The sequence below is a fragment of the Gymnodraco acuticeps genome, unplaced genomic scaffold (assembly GCF_902827175.1).
Source record: "Gymnodraco acuticeps unplaced genomic scaffold, fGymAcu1.1, whole genome shotgun sequence".
Lineage (NCBI taxonomy): Eukaryota > Metazoa > Chordata > Actinopteri > Perciformes > Bathydraconidae > Gymnodraco > Gymnodraco acuticeps.
The window spans coordinates 409,066-429,321 of NW_022992150.1; the positions used below are offsets into that span (position 1 = coordinate 409,066).

General features: G+C 42.3%; 1 protein-coding gene across 2 annotated transcripts in view; it reads right to left on the reverse strand.

Moving 5' to 3' along the window:
* Positions 1-896: 896 nt before the first annotated feature.
* zzef1 (zinc finger, ZZ-type with EF hand domain 1) overlaps positions 897-20,256 on the reverse strand; it is a 52,616-nt gene continuing 33,256 nt past the window's right edge. The window contains exons 41-54 of one of the 2 annotated variants that reach the window (XM_034204165.1): positions 20,020-20,194; positions 19,796-19,928; positions 19,486-19,712; positions 18,234-18,545; positions 17,696-17,798; positions 17,441-17,574; positions 15,914-16,273; positions 15,662-15,805; positions 14,869-15,037; positions 14,670-14,768; positions 13,525-13,690; positions 12,389-12,539; positions 6,789-6,860; positions 897-3,177 (exon numbers count right to left, since the gene is read on the reverse strand). In XM_034204165.1, the coding sequence (XP_034060056.1) occupies positions 3,097-3,177; positions 6,789-6,860; positions 12,389-12,539; positions 13,525-13,690; positions 14,670-14,768; positions 14,869-15,037; positions 15,662-15,805; positions 15,914-16,273; positions 17,441-17,574; positions 17,696-17,798; positions 18,234-18,545; positions 19,486-19,712; positions 19,796-19,928; positions 20,020-20,194 (2,326 nt within the window). In that variant the 3' untranslated portion in view covers positions 897-3,096. Of the gene's footprint in view, positions 3,178-6,788; positions 6,861-12,388; positions 12,540-13,524; positions 13,691-14,669; positions 14,769-14,868; positions 15,038-15,661; positions 15,806-15,913; positions 16,274-17,440; positions 17,576-17,695; positions 17,799-18,233; positions 18,546-19,485; positions 19,713-19,795; positions 19,929-20,019; positions 20,195-20,256 lie in introns of those variants that run through there. The other variant, XR_004567858.1, reaches the window with a different exon arrangement.

Consider the following 20,256-nt stretch of genomic DNA (forward strand, 5'->3'; position numbering starts at 1 on the left):
GCTGCATTCACTTGCACTCGGACATTAGAGATTTTCTCTCATAAATGTCTGATGAGCCACAACTTTTCTTTCAAAACAAAGATGCCAACTGGGGTGGCAAGGCTATTGTTTAGGGTGGCAGCTGCCACCCCGGTAGATCCGCCCCTGCTCTGCTGGAACTGCTACCCCCGCGACCCGACCACGGATAAGCGGGAGAAGATGGATGGATGGATGGATGGATGGATGGATGGATGGAAGATGTTATACTCTCCTTAATTTTCTTTAAAATGAGTTCATAGTATATTATGCATTTTTGGGTGAGTCAATGCAATGGTGTGAGTTTGGGAGCGTCATGAAGAACTGTGGGATCATGGGAGATGTTGTCTTTACTGCCTCTGCTGAGCTCTCCAAATGTCCAATATCACCCACCCTTACATCTCATATTTGACATTACAGGTACTGCTAGCATTTTCTTATTTGCTCTCCACCTTCACGGCAGCATTTTTCACCTTGGCTAAATGAGAGCAGAGGATCCTGGGAGAGGGGGGGGCAGCAGCAGGAGGAGTAGGCCAGGCAGGAGAGCTGACTCACTCTGATGGCGCACTGAATCATCAGGAGTGTTATTGAGTATTTCCTCCATTTGATGTCATTATCGCCCCAGTGATCATCGGCACTGTGTGTGTGTGTGGGGGGGGGGACTTTTAGATAAAAGTGGAAAAGATTTACTTCTGAGAGGTGGAAAGGCTGGAAGCAGCGTGAACAAGAACTATTGACGTTGGATCTTGGAGAACAGGATCTGCTGGGAGTGTGTGGGCTCTGATCAATGATCAACGCCTGAGGGATCAATACATTTGTTGTCAGTGCACAGAAATTCTCTATTGAGCCTACACACAGAAAAAATGACATCACAAGTTGTATTCAAGTCATTTCTATTTTTATTAGAAACGGAACACATTTTCAACCCAAGCAGTACGTGGTGTTGTTTTTACCTTCAATGTGCCATGCATACAAAATCAGAATCAAAGTGTCCGTCTGTTAGTGCCCGATAAAGTTTATATTTGTAAGGGGTTGATATCAAAGTCTTTATATACTGTGCAATTAATATTCACAGATATGTACATTCAAATTAGTCAGCCTCGAACATCAAAACAATCTCACGAAAAAAAAGAAACATTAAAAGTAAAAAGTTACACAAATTTTCAAATCAAACAATATATCTCTCTTTTAAAATAGAATTAATAACTATTCGGCTAACATGAGTTAAATTATGATTGCTTCATTTTTAACCGTAGGCACGTAGTAGATAGGTGAGGCGTCGTAAAAGCCCAACAGAGTATCTCCTCCTCCCTCCTCACTGCAGCTGATGTTTGTGTAAACAAAACCACCTAGCTATTCTACGGTCCTCCAAGGGACCATTTCAAAAATAAAAGTATAAAATAAAAAAACTAACTTTAAAGGTTTCCTCTGATATGTGACAAAAGGAAGGAACTCTACATGGAGCTCTTTCCGGGATGTTTCACGGCTCACAATGATTGGTTTCTTTGGTATAAACCACCATGGCTTCCCTACAACTAAAATGATTTCTTCATTTGAAATGAGTACAGTAATGATTGGAAATCCACCCCCATCAACTCTCTTTAAAACTTAAATTCAGATTAGTCAACATACAAAACGTGATGCCTTGTTTAACATGAAAGTACATGACTTATTTTGGTGGAAGTGGCTTCAGGTGGATCTTAATAAAAGGTGGTGTTAGTGTAATGTGATTGAAAGCCACATTAAACATTTAGGAGTCACAACACTGTAATTACAAAAGATGAGGTAATTCAGTATTAATCAATTCTCAGCTTACAAAATACGAGATGAATAAGTGGGATAATGTGTATATTTTACAGTTTTGTCAATTCATAACAAGAGTTTTTGAAGTGATGTGAGGGGTCAACCCTGTGGGAATCAGCTATACATGTTTCTGAACGACACCAGTGTTCACAAGGTATGGGGGCAAGATGGTGTGACACTACAGTATGATATTATTCCTATAACTGGTGTGAAAACCCTTTTTTATGTTAGATAAAATAATGACAGTGAATAAATAAATCAGGGGTTAAACTAAAGGCCTTAAAGAGTTGCCGGTTTCTAAATTACATTATTTTTGCTGCTGTTCATTTTTGTGAACATCATTTGACATCATAATGGTATTTCATTCACTCACTAGTGAAAATACAGCAACCTTTTGATTCAATTACATGAAGGAATGCATTGCAATATTATTTTATCACAGTTTTCCCTCAGCTTTAATGTCAATTCTCATCCTATGCAAACATTATGGCTATTTGAATCTCATCCTAATCCTGGTCGGCCGATCTTAATGCATATTACACTGGCTATCATGACAGAGAGTTGCATATCAGACCTATTTTTCCAATATCTGTGAAACATTTCTGATTATTCCCTTAAAAAAACAAACTAATTTACTTCCGTTTTTAAAAAAGGAAAAAAGGGACGTTGAAGGAGAGAAGGTGGGTAGAGAGGAAGGATAGATAAAAGGAAAGAAAAAAGGATAGAGAGGAAGGAGCTAGTAGGTTAGCACTTTCTCCCCATGGTGACTAATGACACTCCACTGGCCTGGACAGTATTTTTAGGATGCTCTTCATGTCCACTGAGACATGAGAGTCGCCATGGTGACCTGTTTTCACCATGATCAACTATGAAACCCAGGAGGAACCAAGGCAGGAGAAAAACTAATAAACCTCCCCTTGAAGGTCTCAAATTTGGCACACTTAATGTCCTTTAGCACGGCTTCTTCAAGTATAACTACAAAAAAATAAGACCCCGCAATTGTTCATGTTTCAGTGAATGCACATGCTGATACTGGATTCACCTAAGGCAAAAAGGATTGTGAGTAAATGTGGAAAGCGCTCTTTGAGAACCCCTCCACAGCTCCTGTCCAGAGTGCTGCAGAGAGTTACCGGAGTGGAGGGTCGTCCTTTACAAGGAAAGCACTGGATGGTCGGGGAGGGTCTCCTCCCTCACCCCTCCGCCAATGTTCAAAGTGGACCTGCTGTGTCAGGATGTGTCCCCTTCAGGTCGTTCTCCTCCATCCTCTCGGTGGAGCTCTCAGGGGGACACGTTGAGCAGCTTGGTAGATTTGTTGGGGTAACTGATAGCCAGGCTGATGGCAGCGATGTTCTTCAGAGCCTACATGATGAAAAAAAAGGGGTCTGAATGATAACAGAAAAACCAAGCAGTGGGAACTAGAGGGCACCGATCTGCTACCGATAGACTGGAATAGCTAGATTGGTTTTGTGACAATTCATGTTTTTGTCTAACAACACGAATGCAAACAGCATTTTGTTTCAGCCGCACGGTGGTGGTAGGCAGGTGGGTTAAAGCAGTTTTATTAGAGTATGTTGCTGCCTGCTGTGGCAGGAAAAGAGGTTGAACCAAAAAGTAGAGTTGTGGGATTAAAAAAATAAATACAAATAAACAAGGGAACTGTAGTCAGGTGACGATTCTCTTTTTTAACTTCACAATACACAGTCATTTGATCCAGAGTTGAGTTTTTCACCTTATATCACCTTCATCATAAGGCTTACATGACATACCTGCTAACTTTAAGTACTAGGTTACAGCCGCTGTTTCCCAGTCTCACTTAAAGAGGACATATTCTGCTCATATTCAGGTACATTTGTTATACTATGTTCCTCTACTGCGACATGTTTCCATACTTTAATGTTCAAAAAGCACCTCTTTTCACCCTCTGTCTGAAACCAGAGCCCAGTCTGCTCTGATTGGTTAGCTGGCCGGCTGTGTTGTGATTGATCAACCGCTTAGACTAAGGGGTGGGACATCTCTATCACTTACAATAAGTCGGAGCACTAGCCAACAGAAGCACAGGTGTTACATTGTGATGTCATCATGTTACAGAAGTAAACAAAGGAGTCCAATGGAGAAGTTTCAGGCAGGGGGGGCAGTGTGAGGGACAGACACTTTGGGATTTAAATCTTTACAGATAATTTGCATGAACAAAAACGTATAAAAAAGACTACAGGAAAGGCAAAACCCCAAAAAGCACAACAGGGCCCCGTTAATATAATTTGTTTTTCACTCAGTTTCTTGCAGAAGATACCAAATGTGTGTTGTGTGCAGAGTTCCCGTTAGCCGGTAATTACCGGACTATGACCGGTAAAATATGCTGAAGACCGGCAAATCTAAATCTCTCCGGTCAAAGTGTCCGGTCAAAAATAATTTCCCCTTACCGCATCAGTTGCGCAACTTGCGCCACTTATGTGACAGACAAAAGAGTGTGTGACAGACAAGAATAGTCAATTATAATCTTACACTTACGGCCCCTACACACGGCGGCGTGCGTTGCCGCTTCAAACGCTTCTGCCCATTCACTTTGAATGGGGTGACGTCACGATACGCCATACTGCATTGTGGGAGCAAAGCGTAGCTTCTCTCGCGGTGCTCGCTGCAAAAGTAGAGCAATGTTCTACTTTTGCCGCCTCGACGGAGGCGTCAGCCAATCAAATCCCGCGTATGCAAATCTGACATTACAAGCGCTAGCCAATCAAACCGCGTGTATGTTGGGAGAGCCAGACCGCAGTTATTTCCCATATGTCAAAAAATAGAGGAGAAAATTATCGTGGCGGTACTATATGACCAGTCCCTCTTTACATACAGGGATACAAACCGGAGGAGCCAGGCATGGGGGGAGGTGGCAGAGACAGTGGGTGAAACTGGTAGGTGTTCGCCTGTTTTGGGGAGTTTATATCCAGTGTACTTCGTTTGAATGGACAGCTAGCAAGCATAGACAGTATATTTAGCCAGCATGGATGTAGCATTCATGTGATTGGTTGTTGGTCGCGTTGTTTGTAAAAAATCCCCAAGCTTCAGACACGCCCACCGCCAAGCGGTAACGCACGCCGCCGTGTGTAGGGGCCAATGTGGAGAAAGAGATGTCCTGTATGGGTTGATTGTGCGTTGATCTGTTAGTAATGCCTCAGGGTTCCGGTGGGCATGTAAACAAATGCATAATGCTGCGCTATACTTTGCGGCCTCACCCAGTTGAGCGACGCTTAATGTTTAGGTGTCTTATAATAAGCAGGTAGTCCTATCATTAGCTAGAACTAGCTGGATCTGATTGATATGGACATAAACGCGAGTAAAGTCTAATCTGACGGGAGAGAGAGATCAGCTGCTGCCAACGAGTCGACACGCAGCTCTGCATGATCACATGCAGCGGTGAGCGGAACAAAACACACACTTCAGGTTAGAATATCACACGTAGCTATTTTAATGACCTCTCAAACTACCTAAACTAGTTATAGATATGTTTAGTTTTACTGTCGGGTCACTCATCACTGATCCGCGAGCTGCATGATACTGACGGGCTGTCAGGAGAGGGAGAGAGCGCTCCGTTTATTATTCCCGTGTTATTATATAAATTACTGTACACTTTTGAATAATGTAGTTAATCTACTATAATTATGTTTAATATTGAATCATATCAATTTGTTTTAAAGCTCAATAAATAACAAAGAAGACCTTTGACCGGCACTTTTCAAATTTTGTCCGGAAGATTTAAACTTTAACGGACATGTTGACCGGCGAAAAAACATATTCTAACGGGAACTCTGGTTGTGTGTATGTTCTGAGAGAAAATGATAGTGCTCCCATCTGCATTTTCACTTTTTACACTTTTGAAGGTCTTTTCTCGAAAAATACCATTCCCTAGGTGATGCCCCGACACACAGGAGCCTACAGTTTTTGAGTGAAAAGTAAATAGAAGCCATGTCACGAGTAGTGAAATGAACATGATCCAGGATCCTCTATTCATCCTTTGTTGTGGTAAAACAACTTGAAGAGAAAGTGAGTGAGCTTGTTATGATGTGGATGGCATTTTTCCAACCTTTCGAAATCGAACTTCAGCCAATTTACTTTAGGACTTGTGATCATAATAGTTATGCCTACTGCCAAGGCATGTACTGTGGTTTTTTGTTTTCAACCTGAAAGGTATTAGGTAACTGCTCAACAGAACCACCCACAGTGTTTTTTCACCACCCCGCATCCTCCTCTCCTCTTAACTGCCTCCAGTCTCCTCTGCTGTTTCGCAGGGTGCCCAGCACAGAGAGCGCTGTGCCACACATTCTAATGCACTGTCATTACAAAACACATTAGTGCCGAGTGCCCACACATATTTAAAACGAGGGGGGGGGGGGGGGGGGAGGTGCGGAGGGATCTGCCGGGTGTCAACAGCCTGGTGATTCCCTAGAAAAAGAGACTCCAGCCACGAGCTGACTCACAGCCACGGAAGACTGTTCGACCAACGGGACTGTGTGTTTTGGACTGACATTTGCATATTATTACAACACTTCATGGAGAGTGGGCAACTTCTTTGAGGTACCATCATCCAAGTCAGGCAGCAATTTGAAATTGAAATCATCAAAGACGACCCAAGAGAGCCTGGCTGAAGGCATGGCTTTGAATTAAAAAAGGCAGAGGTATAAAAATGGCATCAGTGGTTATGATGCAAACCCTGCACCGTATGTACCTACTACTAATATCTACCTAAAACTATTAACTTCTATGTTAACTTCTAACTGTAAGTTAGCTGTACTTTGGACTCACATTTTTATTTAAACTGTTACATATATTATATTTCCTATTGTTATTATCCCTATTATGTTTAATTTGACATGCCAAAGCCTGTGTTGCCTTGGTCTCTTATTGCTGCTATGACACATGATTCTCGCTATGGGGATTCATAAAGGTTATTGGAAACATATATATATTTGAAGACTTACCATTGCAGTGTGATTGAGGAGCTGCTCGTCAGTGGTCATGGCCAACAAATACTCCTGGAGGACCCCCTGCGCCTGAAAAACAAACAGCACGTTTTTTTAAATGTAGCTCACAGAAGAAGAAACACACAGGCCGGATAATGTCATGAATTAAAAGCGACTTCCTGAGACAGACTGCTTGAAGAGGTTACATAAGGGATGAATTAGGATATAAATGAGGCCTGGTTCCCTGACCACTCTTCATCTCTATCTCAGCATCAAATTGAACTGTGGTATGTTGAAACAGTAAATCAAAATGATAAACAAACTGAAGAGCGCTTCCACTAAAGCCCTACGGGGAGAGACATACCTCTGGTTACATAAGCATGAGGAGTTGATAAGACTACATGGCGGCTAAATGGGCTGAGACTGGCCAAATGGAGCTTTACAGAGCTGGAGACAAAGTCCAGAGCCCTGGTCACACCATCCATCTCACAGCACCCCGACTGTTTATGCCGAGGGGAACATCCTAGGACCATTTGTACAGTCAGGAGTGCGTGACATAAAGTTTTGATTCCTAAATATAACTTTCACTTCCTGGGGTAGAGAGGGTTCAATGAATCTCAGCGGACCTGGCTGTGAACTTTGTGTGCGTATAAAGAATGAGAAGCCGGAATGTGGACAGCGCCGGCCACTACAACTTTAAAAATAATCCAGTTCCAGGCTCAGACCTAATATGGACATAGAGGATCCAGTGCACTCATTAGCTTCCCATGATTCTACAGTACACTCATACTTGCCAACCTTGAGACCTCAGAAATCGGGAGCATTTCAAAACCACCGCGGGGGGGGGGAATAGTGGATCGCCGGAGCTGTTAGATTAACATTAACATGCTTATTGTAGTTCTAAGTGCAATGCCTTGCGGCCTGTAGCACCATCCTCTTGATGGAGCATATGTGTGGGCTGGAGGAAAGGAGTGAGTAGAGAGTCGATTTGTCGATTCTTGTTCTGTTTGCTGTGACTATCTTCCTCACCCTCTGACTTTCAGTTGCGCGCTACTAAAGAGACGCGCTACCATGGAAACCAGACAATGGTGTAGCTGTATTAAAGTCCGAGTGGAAACAGTCGTGAGTAAATCTGATTTTGTCAGAAATCGGGAGAAATATAACCCCGGGAGGAAACCGGGAGAGGGCTATGAAATCGGGAGTCTCCCGCGAAAATCGGGAGTGTTGGCAAGTATGAGTACACTCAGTCATTGCAGAGCCTTTGAACTCGGCTACATGTCATCACCGCAGTTAAGTTCATAGAGGGCCACCATTTGCAGTGAACACTGATCCTCGGATGGTGACAGATGGAGCGCTGTGTCGTAGGTAGGGTTGGGAACCGAAACTCGGTTCCAGATGAGAACCGATAAGAAAATGCCGGGTACCGGGTACCCATACAAAATACACAATTTCGGTTCTGCTTAACGGTTCCTAAACGCGGTAGACCCTGTATTCCAGCGGGTCCGTCTGCACCGCGGTGCTGCGGTGACCCGGTGGAATACAGGGCGGACCTGGAGAATCACAGAACGGCCGGTCGTCAGCGGGCCGTTGACGGCCGGCTCGGTACGCTGACGGCCGGCACCGCCCTTCATTTTTTTAAACGGCATCATATAAATTGCGCTGACAGGCGACAGAGGTCCACAGTTGCTCCGCAGCGATGCCCCCCGCCCTCCCGTAGACATTTCACGAGCTCAGTCACTTCATAACACCAAAGATAGGTCGCGGTAAACACTCTGAAGTGAGGCTCCACTACACTAAAAAATAAAAATAAAAGGCAAAGTGTAATGCCTGTTAATAGCTTGCCACAGGCATAGCTCAGTTAAAATAAAGCACAGCTATTGTGCAATACATTTGTATTGCATGTATATTTTTTAGTAACAATTTCAGTTAAAGCTTTTAAGAATAAATATATTTTTGTTATCTAAACGTTTGACCTCTTTATTTTACAATTTTGGAATCGAAACGGGGAATCGATAAGAACCGGAATCGATAAGCAGAACCGGAATCGAAATCGGAATCGATAAATTTCAAACGATACCCATCCCTAGTCGTAGGTAGAGCACAGACCCAGCTGGTGATGGCTTTACAATATGGATGGATGGATTTTGAAAAGAGACTTTTCCCAAACTAGATTCCTAGAGTCCTGTCTTGTTATAAAATGATCTGTGATCAAATGCAGATGTTGAGAAGTCCTGGAACAGTGGATTCAGTTGTGGACTGTGTGAATATCCCATTCCCTGGCTTTAACTTTATCTAACAGCCATTTGTTTTGATACTTCCTGTAAGGCGATAACGACCAGGTTGATAGGTTCATGAGGGTGACATTAAAAAAAATCAGAATTGTGCACAGCTTTTGTTAATGCATTTTTATCAATATTCAGTTTAGACCTGGTGTTTTTGCAGTTACAGATAATAGTAGGCCTCACTTATGAAGTGTTATACTATTTGAAGAATGATATTTCAATGGTGGAAGGGTAGGGTAAGGGTTAATTCCTGAGTTGTGTGATCTGAACATTAATATTAACTCCATAGTGTTGAAAAGTCCAAAAGTCAAAATGTATTGAAAACAACAAAAATATTTAAAACATGTTTTATTATTCTTACCAAATATTCCTATGTATTGGCGGTGAGCCTTATTATTACATTTAAACAACCAAATATGTAATTATGTTGAATGACTAATAATGTAATAAGATGAACTGACTTTTTATCAGGAGAAAGCTGGCAAAACTTAGATTGGAAAAGTAAATGGGTCAATGCATTTGTTTAAAACAACAGCTGTGCAAAACACTCTTTACCACAAACAATTTTATTTGAGGCTGCACAATAAATCGAAATGTTATCAAAATTGCAATATTTAGTAAAGGCCAAACATTTGAAAGTATTATTCTGAATGAAGTATGATGGTGCTGCAGAATACTTCTGGCTTACAAACCGTATATAACAAACTTCATATACAAATCTTAGTTTTGTACAGATCCTAATAATCACACCACTCATCTTATATATTTTTGAATTAGACTGTTGCAAAGAAAACTATGATTTTTTTCTCCAAATTGTGCAGTGGTTATTCTGTCCAGGTGTCTCCATGTGATAGGGGTGACTAACTGCTGCAGCACGCACATCTGTTGCTTTAACAGAGGACAGGTCAGGCTCTGCTGGATGGAGGCTCGCCTCACACCAACATGTGTCATTGCTAACACAACACCGACCATGAAGGGCACCCCAAGCAAAACTGCTGAGTGCTGCTACTGCCCCCTGGTGTTTGGCCTAAGAAACACATCTCCCTCACATGAAACAACATTCAGCTGCTGCAGATGGGAGCCAGCATCCTGGAAGACAAGTCAACTGATGTAATGTTATTGTCAGATGAGCACCCCGAGGACTCAGTGAGCAGAGCAGAAGGGAACAGGAAAAGGTAGTGCAGTTCTGGGACGCTGCGTCGATTGCAGCCACAGATGGGAAACTCCTGTCTGACGGCGGGTTCATAATCCTCGAGAAATCTCTCAATCAATAATTCAAGACAATTGAGAACGAGAGTGAGAGAGCCAGTACGCATCACAAAATAGATGGCATCTCTGAGGCACTGTGCCGTCTGGCAGATGGCAGGGCTGGGCTTTGGCCCCGAGCCCAGAGCAGAACAGGTGGGTGGAGGAGAAGCATGCTCGGATATAGACAGAGAGGGTGGAAGAAAGACAGCGATAGAGAATAAAATGTTTTTCCTCTGATCATTTCATTTAAATTGCCTCAAACTGTTAGCAAGAGTAAACACTGAAGGTTCCTCTTAGGCCTATAATAGTAGTTTCTTCACCATAGCCTTGTTCAGTTTCTCTCCACCACAACGTCAATAATGCTGTCATCCCAGCAAAAAAGCCAACACCTAAATAAACATATTGTTTAGCCACACCTCCAACTATAAAGCAATACCCAGGGGTTAAATTGGGCTGAAACATGGTGCAGCCCTAATTTACATTAGCATGATTGTAGCAAAGCGGGATAAAGACATTTTGTCACTCACACCTATGAATAATTGTGATAAATGATCGTCAAAATAACCTTGGATATTATTTTGGCCTTAATTGTCTAGGGCAGTGGTTCTCAAACTTTTTTCAATCATGTACCCCCTTTGAAAAAAAAATTCAGCCAAATACCCCCCGATCAGCGCAGAAACAATTTGTTAAGGAAAAAATGCCTATTTAAAGAGGTACAGTACAGCGCTGCACCATCAGTGTCTGATTTGTTAAAACAACACCATTGTAACTGAGAAACACATAAATGCTACATTTCAAATGTTTACAATCCATCACTAAATTCACGGCAAACCAATTTGAACATCATGCAATAACACTGAGACGACATTAGTTGCATTGAACTGATCTTTTTAATAAGTTGTACTTACAATGTAGTGAGAAACATGGGCTTGTGCTTCACTGAGGATCTTTGTCATTATCAGCGACAGGAAGGCCACTGCAGTTATTACACTTCGCGTTTTGAAATATGTTTAACTCTGTTAATATAAAACCCACACTGCTCAAACTTCGTTACTTTTCCTAAAATTGGTATATGTATTTATTTATTTTGGGGCGTGGGGAATGAAGAGAAAAAAATATATGAGCATTTTATGAGCATGGGATTTTGACCCCTCATTCCTCAGCATAATGCTGCGCTATACTTTGCAACGCTTATTGTTTAGGTGTCCTTTGATAAACAGGCAGTCACATAATTAACTAGCACTAGCTAGATCTGATAGATTTGGACATAAACGCGAGTGAAGTCTAACCGGACGCTAGAGAGAGATCAGAGATCAGATCAGCTGCTGCTGACGGAGAACACGCAGCTCTGCATGATCACAGCTCCGCCGCTGTGACGGACCGTTGAGTGGAGCAAAATTAAATACACTAAGAGTTAGACCTAACACACTTAGCTAGTTTATCTACTTTGGAACTAGCTAAACTAGTTATAAATATATGTATTCTTTACTGTCGGGTCACTTAGGCCGGTTAGACAGGTTCAGCGAGCTGCACGAGCTGTCAGGAGAGGGGGAGGAAAAGAGAACACCCCGTTTATTTTTCCCATGTTATTATCCAGAATTACTGTAAACTTTTGAAGAAAGTAGTTAATCTACTATTAGTAGTTTGTTTAAATGCATTACTTATGTTGTTTTTTTCATTAACATAAAATAAATCTCACGTACCCCCTGCAGTACTCCAACGTACCCCTAGGGATCCGCGTACCCCCATTTGAGAACCACTGGTCTAGGGGAATGTCTAATCTGAGAGTACACTTGTAGTTGCTTCTCACTTTTCTTTAGCAGGATCTGGTAGAAAATGGCACTTTGAAAGTCATAGAAAGGGTTGGATATGTGAAAAGGTGTGTATATCAATGCTGAAGATTTCTCTGTATTTTGCTGCCTTCTATTAAATAAGAAACATTCTATATATCTTTTATTATTGTATTTATTTACCTTGCAAGATAATATTGTAAGACATAGCGTGTGTGTGTGTGTGTGTGTGTGTGTGTGTGTGTGTGTGTGTGTGTGTGTGCGTGTGTGTGTGTGTGTGTGTGTGTGTGTGACTCACAATAGCTCTGGCCTCTGCGACGAAGAAGAGTTCAGTGAGGGCTCGGTGAAGAGGCAGCAGCACGGTGATGCTGGTGGGGTCCTGGCTCAGAGTGTTCTCCATGGACATGAACAGCTGCCACAGAGGGCGCAGCAGCATCAGCTCACCGGCCCTGCAGAGCAAACAGAACACATGTACGTCACATACCATCAAGAGGAGCACTCACAGGTAAAGCTGTGGCAGGAAAAACAACAACAACAACAACAAATACAATTATAATGACTTTGGATCTTGTAACTTCCAACAGCCATAACAAAATGTGTACTGCTCAAATTGATTGCATATTTCTAGATTGCCCCAAAAGAGGAAAAAAAGTATATGTTATTAATAAAAAAGTCATTCTGTATCTATCTGTATGATCAAGTATCATAAACAATTTAATTTACAGACATCAATAGCGCTTAGAGAGGCACTATGTATTGCGATATGTTTTTTTCTTCTTTTTTTTTCCCTTTCTAAAATCCAGAATCTCTAATAACGAAAATATTAATATTTTCAGAACTGTATCTGCTAGACACAAGAAGCATAGTACTTTACTGAAAGTCCATTAACAGTATATGTGCCATAAGGGCTTCAAGTTTCCACAGTGCAGGAGTACAATTTGCATATAGAGTTGCAACGTGACTTTGCAAGAGCCCCATTCACTTTGACCTCACTATTTGAGCACTACAATTGGTATGAAACTAAATCAAGCCAAAACGCACAAGCTTGTGTGCACACAAACTTTTTCAGGTAGCATAATTCAGCTGCAGCTTAAACTAACTCCCTTCTGAATTAGCTTCTGGTAGCCGAGTCTGTAAACACATGTGCAAATTCCTGCACACATCCTTTATCTAATTTCCGTGGCGACTACCACGACATGAGGAATTAACAAGGCTTTATGCCAACCCTGTGATGCATCCTTAACCTCTGGAGAGGGAAATATGTGCACTGGGTCCTCTTAGCCAAGAAAGCATTACTTACGAGCAGGGGCCCAAGTGAGAATGATGGTGCATATTACTTTTGGGTTCCAGACATGACAATATAAGCCTACAGTTTTTAGCAGAAGCATTAGAAGCATTAGAGAAAAGGGATGAATGCATGGATGTTTTTCTTACGTCTGTGACTGACACTGCAGGAGGCGGAGCAACAGGTGAATGGCTTTGAGTCGCTGGTTCCCAGTCTGACGGCAGGCCACGCCCACCTGCCACTCCCAGATGTCAGACAGTGGCAGGTGAAGGAGCACTTGGTCATCTGCTAACATCTGCTTCAGTATCTCAAAACCTGATGAGACCACAAGCGAAAGGGCAGAGAGGTTAATGACCTGAGGATTTATTTGGGTACTTTGAGGAGTCAACAAATGAAAGCAGGTTTGCAAAAATGTAAAAGACCGTGGTACCGTTAAGCTCCGACGTTATCGGTCTTTTTATCGGTACTGGAGACATGTCAAAAATATGTCATGTGTATTATTGCTACACAAACATTATATTGCAGTTTTACTGTCGCCAACTCCGTTTCTAATATGCAAAAAGACTGCAAAATGCGTCCATGATTATTTTTACTGTTTTCGATCTCTCTCCCCTGCCTGCTTGCGAGGGGGCGGGGCAGTTTACACACACGCGGCTGCTACATGCAGCAACACACGGAGGAGATGGCGGAGAGAACGCGCTCCGAGGTGTGGTTAAACTTTACCCGTCTCGATGTCGACAATGCTCGTTACCAATAGTGCAATAAGAGTTTAGCATGTAAGGGCGGTAACACGAGCAATTTGTCTAAACATTTAGCAAAAATGCACCACATCCAGACGGAGAAATGCACCGGGTTCGACTGTCTTTCTAGTAGCTCTGTAGACCCATCCACGAGTAACGTTTCCACGTCAGGTGTTATGTATGCTAGCAGCAACACACGGAGTTAACTACATTATACAAACACGGGTTAATGATTAGAGGAAACTGAGTTACTCTTTATTTTGTTAAAGTTTCAGCTATTCTGTTCACAGTTCTGTCATCAGATTATTTAATACGATTTGTTAAAACATTGTTGTTTCTTTTGATGTGATATTATGTATTTAATTTAAATAAAAAGCAATGTTAGTTTTGTTCACAATTTGATTGGTTAGTTTACCTTTTTTTTCTCCAAAAGAACCGATAAGAGTACCGTTAAAAGACCGGACCGATAAGCGGTATTGATAGAAGTAGTAGTACCGTTAAAACCTTAACGATACCCATCCCTAAAAAGGAGTGTGTATCTTGAATTGAAGCACCTGTCTGGAAACGTCCTCTGTGCCCTCCTGTAACGGTGAACTTGTAGCCCCACTCTGTGTTGCTCATGTCCGACATAAACCTGTAGTACAGGGTATCACCTGAGAAGAAAAACACACAAACGGGGTTTAAACACAATAGTCAACATATCTAAAAATGGGAACCCATAAAGCAGAAAAGGAACATTTAAATATTTCTCACCAGGAATCTCAAAGTCCGACCATTTCTGAGGGGAGCCACTGAAGTTGTGGACGTCCTGGAGGAAATCACTGCTGCTGGACATGAGGAGCTCATCACAGCCTTCCTCCGTGTAGCAGCGGGAGTCAAACTTCACTGACAGGTAGATGGCTCCTGGGATGTGCACCTTGTCCTAAAGAGAGACAAGAAACTGAATTAAAAGAAAGACATGCCCCGTTTCAAATAAAGACCTGTACTAATATATCGATTATTTTGCAAGTTCTTCTTTAGTCAGCCATTATACATGTTATGACCAGCTCAAAGTTGGAAATTAGAAAATATTAAAGCTTTTTTAAAACAGTTATGGCTGTAATTGATGATACACCTCCCTGGTAGACCACCAATACCCACAGATAGGGACTATAACATCACTGTTATGAAATATAACTACCATGTGCAATTTGTCATGTACATTTACTCATGTTTTTCTGGCTGCTACTTCAATACTCAGACTGTAACACCACTGTTGAGAGGTGACTGATGTGTGCAATATACCCTTTTTATACAAAATTGCTGTTTGCCACTTACTGCTGCCTCATTACTTTTATATGTTCACTTTCTATAATGCTGCTACTTGTTTCTGTTACCACGAGTGTGCATTTATTTGTATTTCTTCTGGTGATATGCTTGCTTCTATATTTAATATGTTACTCCGTCTCCTTCCTTTGTCGTAATATCGTACATTTCCCTGCTGTAGAATAAATTACAGAATTTTTTATCCTGACTCTAAATTGTAACAAAAAGGAATGTTAACCACCTCAAAGTTGGTGTTGTTTTCGTATGGGTGTTTGGACTCTCTGATCTGCACAGCCATGCCTGGCTCCTCCATGAACTGGCAGGCAGTGAGGGACAGACTGCACAGCATACTCTGGCTGCAACCCTTCAGCACCCTCTGGAGAATCTGATTATGAATGGATAATCACACTCACATTAATCCACAGAGCACCTACAACGAATCAAATGTTAAAAACACAACATAATCTCCTAATCTTTCTCCTTTATGCCCCACCTTCTCCCAGAGCGGCCTCTCCTCCAGCTGCATCAACATGTCCAGGATGTAGGCCATGTGCGAGGCGCCGTTCAGCTCCAGGGCCTCCTCGCTCAGTGCTGCGTCGGCAGGCCAGTCGGCCAGCAGCGAGGCCAGGACGTGGCGGGCGTACAGCGTGGCGATGGCCTGGTTGACCTTCACCAGGTATTGACGAACTGCTCGATTGCTGCGGACATCCAGCTCCTTGTGCAGGAGAGCTGAACTTTTGGTGCGCCGCTGTTTGGCGTAGCTGAGCTGCAGGTCGTTCTCAGAATTTGTGATGAGCTTCTGGGCCACAACGTTGATCTCCTCTGTGGCCTTTTCACAGTGGCTGGGTTTGGACTGTGGGTGGGAAGTCAATGATGGGAACATATTAGAATATTGACATATGGAAAATGTAATAAAAACAGCTTTCCTCAGAGTTTCTCTTCTCTTCTCGTTGAAGGCTTAAGAGTTTGTAGTTTCGATTGTTTTGGAGTTGTATGAGTTCTTATCCATAGTCAGTTTATTTCCTGTAGGAGCCAATTAAATGTGGGTATAAAAGGTAGGAACCTATGTGTGTTGGTGAGAGGTTCCGCCGGAAGGCCCATACAGTTTTTGACCACACACGGAGAACACGCACACAAACACAGGATTAAAAACAAAGCAAAAGGTATTGTGTAAACCATAAATATCGTGTGGTGAATGAAACAAAGAAACCAGTAAAAAAGGGAAATAAATGGACTATTTCGAACTGGAAACGTTGGTTCTGACTTTTATTCGGCAGCAAACAAGGTGTGCGTCAATTAAACCCACCAAGCGGATCCTCAGAGGCTTAAAGCGTTGGCTTAGCCTCTACATTTCCTATAGTAGATGTCAGCAAATGTTTATAGCCACCTAAACAAAGTGTCACCAAAAACATATATATATATCAGTTAAATGTATGCTATAATTAGACATACTGTTCTGATGGAGAACTGATCAGTTATCTATGATCTCTCTATCCATCAGACTCTATTTACAGTAATTTACCTGGTAAAATTAAGAGTTGCTGGTCCACTGCTGACCTTGATTAGTTAATTTGTTATTTTATACATTTAGAGATTTAGAACTAATCCTTTGAAATTCTGAAAGTATTGGTAAACCAGCAACACCCTTGTTCTTAGAGGTATGATTGCAGTTTTTGTTAATGGAGTCTGGTTGCTTTCAAGAGAGCATAGATAACGGCGTCAGTTACACATCGGTAAATAATGTGTTACTGCTATGAAAATATAAAAAAATGTGGAGTACACTTAAACTGATATTTATTATTTTAAAGTGGCTAGATATGCTGCTGCTCCCATCCCCTTTAGTATATTGCGTAGCTTCTGTGTCATGACCCCTGTCTGTTTCTCCAAACTGGGAGAGTAACAACCATTATGAAATGTACAGTAGGTATTACACTTACAGCAGATAAGTACCTTAAAGCCCATGTTTCATGTTGTTAGCAAGTCACAAACTATGCTTTTTGAGGGCACATCAACAACTCACCACGCATGACACCACAATCATGTCAGTGTCCACAGCCTTGGTGTTCCTCTCCTCGGAGCGAGGCCGCCTGCCAGGCTGCCACTTCTGAGCCAGCATCCGGATTGTTTCATCTGTTTTTATCTCTTCTCCGTCAATCTGATAATAACACAAAGGCACAACACATAACAGAGAGGTAGTATCAGATTGTGAAGTATGACCTTTACCACGCAACATCATATTAAAAGAAAAGTCAATAAAAAAACAATTTATCGGCTGACCTCTTCTGCACCTCCAGGAAAAAGGAATCGGTTCTCTTCATCTGCAGCTCATACATGGCTCGCAGGATGGGGAGAGGGGCGTTTAAGGCATCGTGTGTGATCTGTGTGAAAAGAAGAAAATCACTGTAAGGTTTCTAGATAAATAAACAAGTAAATTAGCTTTTCATTTGGCTTTTTACTGCACTGTGCAGATAAAAATAGCAATGTTCTAATGGGAGGGGCAGTGATTCTACAATCAGCCCCAGCAGTCAACATGTTTAAGTGTCCTTGCGTATGATACATGGCTCCTGTTGGAATGTCCCTTTGGATAAATGCGTCAAAAACATGTAATGTCATGGGACTAAAAGAGACCATTAGGGACGTTTCTATTGCATTGCATTGTTTTGAAGCAGTGTTCTTAAACTGTACATGAATAGCAAATTGTAACTTCAGTCAAAATGATTTAACTACAAATAAAACATTTAAATAATAATAATCTGACTGAAATGAATGAGTAGTTTGCACTTATGGAAATCTCTTATAGTATCCCTCATCACCTGGAAGCAAATCTTTGTCTCCTCATCGAGCCCCTCTAAGGGGTCGGGCTTGTTGCTGACGTCGGTCTCGTCGGCACAGCAGCTGGAGTGGTCCGAGTCGTGCTCTTTGTCCTGCTCTCTTTGGTCCCGCTCTGGGTCCTGGGCCATGGAGTGGATCTCCCTCTTGGAGGAGTAGAGCATGATGGAGAGGATCTCCAGGTCTCGCAGCAACCACAGCTTGGTGAAGCCGGTCCCTTTGCTGCACTTCCTCACCAGCAGCTGCGTCAGGCCTGACTCCTGGATGTCCTCCTGAGCGTGCTCTACTCCATGTTTCTACACAAGAGAAGAAATAAAAAACATGATCTAAGCCAGTTGCTCCTAGCCTACACAACCACTCAGATGTTGTTCTGGAGACTTTTAACACTGACCTGAGACAGTTTAAGAGAGTTGTGCAGTCCTGAATTTGAGTCAATCTTATGTCATACGGATTTAAATAAACTCATCAAGACTATTTCAACTGTGTCTATACTTGTCTCGGTCAGAAATCAATGATGTGTCCAGTTTGTTCAAAATGCTGCAGTCAGCAATAAAATAAGAGACCATATTACCCCAGTCTTTGAATATCTGCACTGACTACCAGCGAGATTCAGAATAGATTATAATATGTTACTGTTTTTTAAGCCCAAGCTAATCTGCTGATCTTTTTACTTTTTATGAGCTGGTTCGCAACTTTTTTCGTTGTTCCACATGCCAGGCTCAAAACTAAAAGGCACCAGTGCTTTCACCTTTAATTTGGAACAAATTGTCTATTGAGCATGCAATATCTCTTTCCTCTTTTCAAAAGAGGCGTGTGGTGCAGTGGGTTGTGCGTTGGTGTTCGGATCAGGGGAGCACAGGTTCAAACCCCACTGCAGTCAGCATGTCGTTGTGTCCCTTGCCCACTGTATTGAGTATGTAAGTCGCTTTGGATAAAAGCGTCTAACAAGTGACATGTAATGTAATGTAATATAATGTAAAAAGCCTTCTAAATATGTTCTGTTTGAATAGGTTTCTTCTGTGAATCACACTCTTTTAAAAAAAAGTTGTAATCCGTTCTTTGTTTGCTGGTGTGTTTAGTTGTATCTACTCATATATACAGTATATATCTAACAACCATTTATTGTTGCTGGTTTTGGCTTTTATTGTATGTAGAGTACTTGTAAACATTATTTTAATAAACGTGTTATACGCATACATTTTTGTTTTGCTTTTCAAATTCTGAGGTGGTAGGTACCTTCAGTGTGTTGTAGAGGCCTTTGAGGGCCAAGGAGAGAACCCAGGATGCCTCCACGGCATCAGGAGAGCCGTTGTCCTGGCTGGCCTGCAGCAAGTGGCTGATGATGGAGGTGAAGTTCCTCAGGTAGCGGCTGAGCAGGGTCTTAGTGCTGCCGTCGCCCTCTGACTGCCCGGGGAGACCGGCTGCAGTGGAGTCCAGAGACTGGATCAGTTGGTAGTCCTTCACTAGAAAGAAGAAAACACAGAGAGGGTAAATTCCATGTTTATTCTTACACAAAGTAACCAGGGTGCGCTACAACGGCACCAACCTGTTTTCCTCTTTCGTGTCTTAACATCCACCACTGCAGCGTGGTTCTTCTCTGTGAAGTGTTTGAGCAGGATCATGTTGTGCTGTTCATTGGCGTTGTCGATGAACACTGTTTGGGTGCCCACACACAGCACCTGGCAGACACACAGAGGAGTTAAAACTGAGCTTAGAGAGTCAGAGACTACGCTGTACACTAATCGCTACAGTGGTCAGTATTATACACACCTCAGGGAAGCCCACCAGCACCAGCAGGGTGAAGAGGTTGGTGCGTTTGAGGGTTTGTGGCAGCAGCTGAATACAGTGATCCGTGAAGGCAGCGATGACTGTGCTCCACTCAGGACACGCATTCAGACTGTGTAAGATATCTGCCACTGTGCACGCCCAATCCAGACCAATACGACTGCAAAACAGAGCATAAGAAGAGAGATATCTCAAATGAACTGCAACAGATGATGGCGGCAT